This window comes from Ruditapes philippinarum, unplaced genomic scaffold, assembly GCF_026571515.1.
Source record: "Ruditapes philippinarum isolate M1 unplaced genomic scaffold, ASM2657151v2 ctg17888_1_1_1_1, whole genome shotgun sequence".
Lineage (NCBI taxonomy): Eukaryota > Metazoa > Mollusca > Bivalvia > Venerida > Veneridae > Ruditapes > Ruditapes philippinarum.
The window spans coordinates 1-5,391 of record NW_026854091.1 but is presented as its reverse complement, the minus strand read 5'-3'; the positions used below and the strand labels follow the sequence as shown (position 1 = coordinate 5,391).

The 5,391-nt window shown below is 31.0% G+C and overlaps 1 protein-coding gene across 1 annotated transcript; it reads right to left on the bottom strand.

The window, feature by feature from the left end:
* Positions 1-1,936: 1,936 nt before the first annotated feature.
* LOC132738892 (uncharacterized) lies at positions 1,937-5,385 on the bottom strand. Its single transcript, XM_060726502.1, has 4 exons — positions 5,322-5,385; positions 4,839-4,962; positions 3,526-3,563; positions 1,937-2,882 (listed from the first exon to the last, which is right to left on the bottom strand). Exons 1-4 carry the CDS (start codon positions 5,383-5,385, stop codon positions 2,683-2,685), a joined length of 426 nt encoding a protein of 141 aa, XP_060582485.1. The 3' UTR covers positions 1,937-2,682.
* Positions 5,386-5,391: the final 6 nt, after the last annotated feature.

Below are 5,391 nucleotides of genomic sequence, written 5' to 3'. Positions count from 1 at the left end.
AGACATCCTTAACATAGTTTTTCCCTGTAAAACTGTTATCTTCAAATAATAAAGGCCAGTAATCAGCGGACAGCCACCTTAGTACAATCAGAACACCCATAGCTTTACACTCTTTCGCGTGTTTAATTGTTTTGCAGACTCAACTGACTAAACTAAACTTACCATTTATGAACCTTCTGTTCGCTTTATTTGCTTCATTGCGCTGTTTGATAATGGACGCAGCTGCTTTCTCAGCCTTTTTAATTCTCTTTTAATCCTCATCATCGCTGGCTAAATCGTCTTGCTCATATTCGTGTACAGTCAACCAACCACTAGGTGACTTGTCTGCCAGTTTTATCAGTTTATTGCGACGTTCAATCTTTTTCTTAGCAGTCTCACACAACTTGAGCGCCTCACTGTGTTCCCCTGACTCAATCAGTCCGCTAATTTGAACAATGCAATCCAACAGCTCACAGTTATGACCCAACTGTATCTGATTCCCTTTGTTTTTCAAAACAGTGGATTTTTGAGTTTTTGCAACACTTCCTTTGCATATCTCTTTCTTAAAAGCTGCAAACTTAGCATCAAAATACGATTTTATGTCATATTAACTGTCCGAGTTCATTCTTGAATTTAAATGTAAAGTTAAGATAAAACTCGTCTGAACAGCCGAAAAGCAAATCCTCGAATGATTATTTTACACACCTATAGTACATATACATGTATCATACTTTTCACGTGCACATCCCCGCCAAAATCAAACACAGGCGACAATCATAACCCAGCTCAACCATGTACGCGGTAAGTTGCCTGGCAACGTGTGTAAATACATTAATTCCGTTGTGTTTATTGGTTTATCGAAATAGACATTATGAACACAATAAATGTCAGATATGTATTCAAAAGTTAGGTGTTAAACATAAACACGGGTTAGGAACAAAAAAGTAAACAAAGTTAATTACAATAATTTTCCTTCATCCCGGTTGTGTAAATGGACAGTGCTATTCCTAAATTGATTAAACTCACTAACTAACTTAAGACTGAGATAATAAAAGTGATGACATACTAATCAACCAAAAATGCACAGGCACTAAACTGTCTTATTATAGTTAAAAGCGTCGACGGCATAACTATCATATATACATCGAGAGTCGGCATTATACGACGAAATATAAAGATAACTTGATCTTCAAACATTAGTTTGGTAAAATGTAAGCTATAAATTTTCAGTCTACGTCTAAGAAATCTTGCTGACATCGACTCGCGAAATCATTTTTATTTATTAATAAACGACCTGAAAAAACGTGACGATTCATGTACAGGTAAAAGATGTAAGATAATTTGAAAGAATTCTCTTCTGCTATCGACATAAATATCTATATGCTACCAATTGTGTCGATCTGTGACTGTAAAAATAACAATCCCAATAAATTGATGAAAGCTTGAGAGTAACACATCAACACATAAATCTTAAGCTGGCTATACTGTCATTTTAAAATATCTCTGCATATCGATTTCCTATAATTTAAAAGTTCCGTTTGCTTCTTTAATATCTAATAGTAAATAATCTCAAACAAATAGTGCCTTAAATGATCAAAATCAAAATACTTTAAAAGCTTGTTTGTATATATGTGTATCATTTCGAATAAAGGTTTAGAAAAAGATGGAAGAATATAGGTGAACAGAATTTACCTCATTGTTCAATTTGAATCTGAATTCATAATGTCTATAGCTTATAATGTCAACCTGCCAACTTTTAAAAATTAGTCGTTGAAATTTCAATAAAGCATAATTATGACAAAATGCGATCAACATAATTAGTTTCCCTACACATACATTGTAAGATAACCTTGAGGCTATAATTGTGACGTATTTCGTGAAATAAATACTTCGATAAAATAATAAAAGATATACAGCATAGTTTAATCGTTGCAGCCGTACTTCAGCACAATATCTTTAATCATTTCACATGTACATGCATCACCTAAATTGCATTGATGTCATACGTAAAAAAATATATATTTAAAACCTATTTAACGTATTGTGTAAAATCTTTTGATTGTAGTCAAAATGGTCGACTTTCCTTCATTTGTCTCGAAGTTGAGCATGTACATTGTATACGTATATAGTTCGTATTAGTTTATAAATAATAAGATGAATCAAGTAGTATGTATTAAGTGTCTTTAATTTGTCTACAGTTTTCAAAGAAGGCTTTCGAGAGTAAGGCACAAACAAAGCCAATTATAACATTATAACAATAAGTATGTACAAATCATAATTTCTATCACTTCAAGTTCCATAAAAATGTATATATGAACGTTTTTTGCCATTATAAGCAACATTGTTACCAATATAAAATATATGTGTACCTTACACAAACATAAATTAGATAATTAGAACAACACATTCAAACTACAACAATTCCTCATTTAACAACATCAATAATATGTGATTCGCAATATAAATTTTACATAAGCTGTTTAAGTATCAGTTTTTTTCTGTACTTTTCCATGAAAGACTTCATTAAATGTGTTTTTAAACATTGATTCTATCATGCATTTATCATGAATTCACATAAAATCTAAACATTACTATAATAATATGATATTTTGCCGACAGTTTATGCCTATATTTTTTATGAGTATTACGTTTAACAAAATTAATAATTTAGTAACATTTCATGAATCAATTTAAGTTGATAGTTTATATTCTTATATTAACGTAGTCGGAAGTGTCAGTATTAGGTACATTTGTATTTTTTAACTCCATGTATGTATTTGGCTTCCGGGTTGAAGCGTTGAGATGTTCATATGTTATATTGAATTCATCATAATTATTGATTTCTCTCCTGCTTGCATCCAAATCTGTGTACGTGGATGAGACATGGCTCACGGCAGTAACACCTAAATTAACGAGTATATATTAAAGGTATCGTAAATCAACTATGTTCTTTCTAATGTTTGAGCATGTATATATTGTATGAATTTGTAACGTTTAAACGCAGCAAACCCTGTGTGCCTTAAAAAAGTTACAAATTAAATATAACGAAAACTCTTTAGTTTCTTAATGATAATGATAATAATGAATTATTGAATATTAACACCTCACTATAATCATCTATAGTACATGTGTTATATTAGTTAAAATGATTTATGATGATATTGGGCCCAATATAAACGGTTGTTAATATAACCCGAGCCGCTAGGCGAGTGTTATATCGCAAACAACCATTTATAATTGTCCATATAACTTGTCAGGAATATTTATAATACTGCAAACTTCCTGTTTAGAGGAAACAGGGAGCTTATTTTATAAATTGACAGCAGCCGTGCGTATAAAACTATATAAACGTCACGATTGTCCAATGGAAAGCGATATTACAACCGTGCAGTGTTATAAGTATACCAATATGAACACTATACCATAGCAAGTTATATAACTTATTTAATACATTTCGTGTTACAACTTATACACGTAACAGCAGGAAAAAAGTAAGCATGCAGGCAGGAAATCAAGCGTTTACTTTAACAAATTAATGTTTGTTACCTGGTTTGGGACTTTCACGATGTGAAGATCTTATATTTCTGAAAACACAAGTTTTTGTTAAGCGCTATTAGTCAAAATAACAATAGCAACAGTGAACAGAATTTAACTATATATTCATTACATCGTTAATAGGTACTGAATATAATGTTTCAATGAAACCTGTTATTATTATATTAGTTGGGTTTTTTTACTGTTGAACTAACAAACAAACAAAAATCACTGCCACCCAACCCACGAATCATGGGTTGAGCCCTTACAAGTTTACTACCATGTGTCTTCATATAATTCAAGTCCCGCTAGTTCAAGGAAGCGAAAATAAAAGTGATTTATATCAAGATCTGCTCTGTAGAAAGGGTGATTCCTCAAAAGTATACATCACAACAAAATTGCATGAAAATTGCAGGTTTTGTTTGTTGAAGTCTTTACTTGGGAGAGAATGAAAAGTGCAACATCCCTCACTCTCGCTAGCAACGAGAGGTATTCAATGTTAAACACTTAAAACTGGTGAAATCAATGATTCCGAAGGACCTTAAAATATAACGATATATGTGAGCAATAAGGGGGCGAATGTTTAAATCTGCCATATGGCACTTGACAGCTGCTGTTGTGATGTATAAGTCTGGAAAAGGGTGATCCCCCTGCAGTATTAATCACAACAAAACGAGAAAATGGAAACTGCAGATTCAGTTTGATTAATCATGTACATGATGAATAATCAAAAAAGCAACACATTTTGTTTCCAGAACTTGCTTTGCAATCTAGCTTGAAATGAATGTGTTAAACGAAATATATAAGACAAACATATAAATCTGCAAAGTAAAAAAAAAAACAAAAAACAAAAACATTATAAACATTCTGTTTCTACATAATGCTGATTCAAATGTAGCATAATAATATGTTTCCCTATCGTTTTAAAAAAAAACAATACATCATGCAAGCACGTCTTTATATCCCCTAATGCTTCAATGATCGCATTTTGTTTGAATTATGCGGACATTTTATCATTGAATTTACTAAAACGTTCTTCTAGAGTTCCATTGCGTTTGATTAATACATGTATATTTTCTTTTGTTTTAGTCATTGCAAATTACATTAATGAAATGTATGATTAATTTTTTAAAAAATGTATTGATTGATTGTGACTCACATTGAAGCAATTAAGCAATTGGGGAAATTGTAGAATACATATAAAGTAATTAAAATAAAATTAACACCAGTATGCCATAAAAGTTATACACCATAGTTCAATCTTAACACTTTTAGCGAAATAATAAATACAGAGCAACATATATGACTGAATTATTTTTTATTACCTTCTTTTTAAGAACAATACAGCTACAAGGATGCTCACAATCATAACAACAGCAACACCTGAAATACTACCACCTATAATGCCAACATTATCGGATGATTGTGAATCTGCTGTTTTAATGTTTACTGAAATATAAACATAAATAAACCAAGGAACACATTTGTAACACTGCGTACAAATCATACAAACTTTTGACCATTTATCTATCATTTTAATTGTTGCATTGAATGTCAGCAACAGCATTTTTCCTTTAACTTAATTATATATACAGTTTGTTTGTCTAGAAATAAAAACTTATCGTTTGAACTTTGCTTTGCTTAACCTTCATGTCTCATTGTTAAATGCATAAAGTGTATAAAAATCAACGTCAAAGCGAACAAAACAAACGAACAATTATAAATGCATAAATGTCATCATTTTGTAAAATGATTTTAATCTTAAATATATGTTATGATAAATTAGCAAATGTATATTATCGACTTACTTTTAGTGGTAATCTGAAGATTCTGGGTAAAGGAAGAGTTCCCCTTTTTATTCATTGAAAACATTGTTAT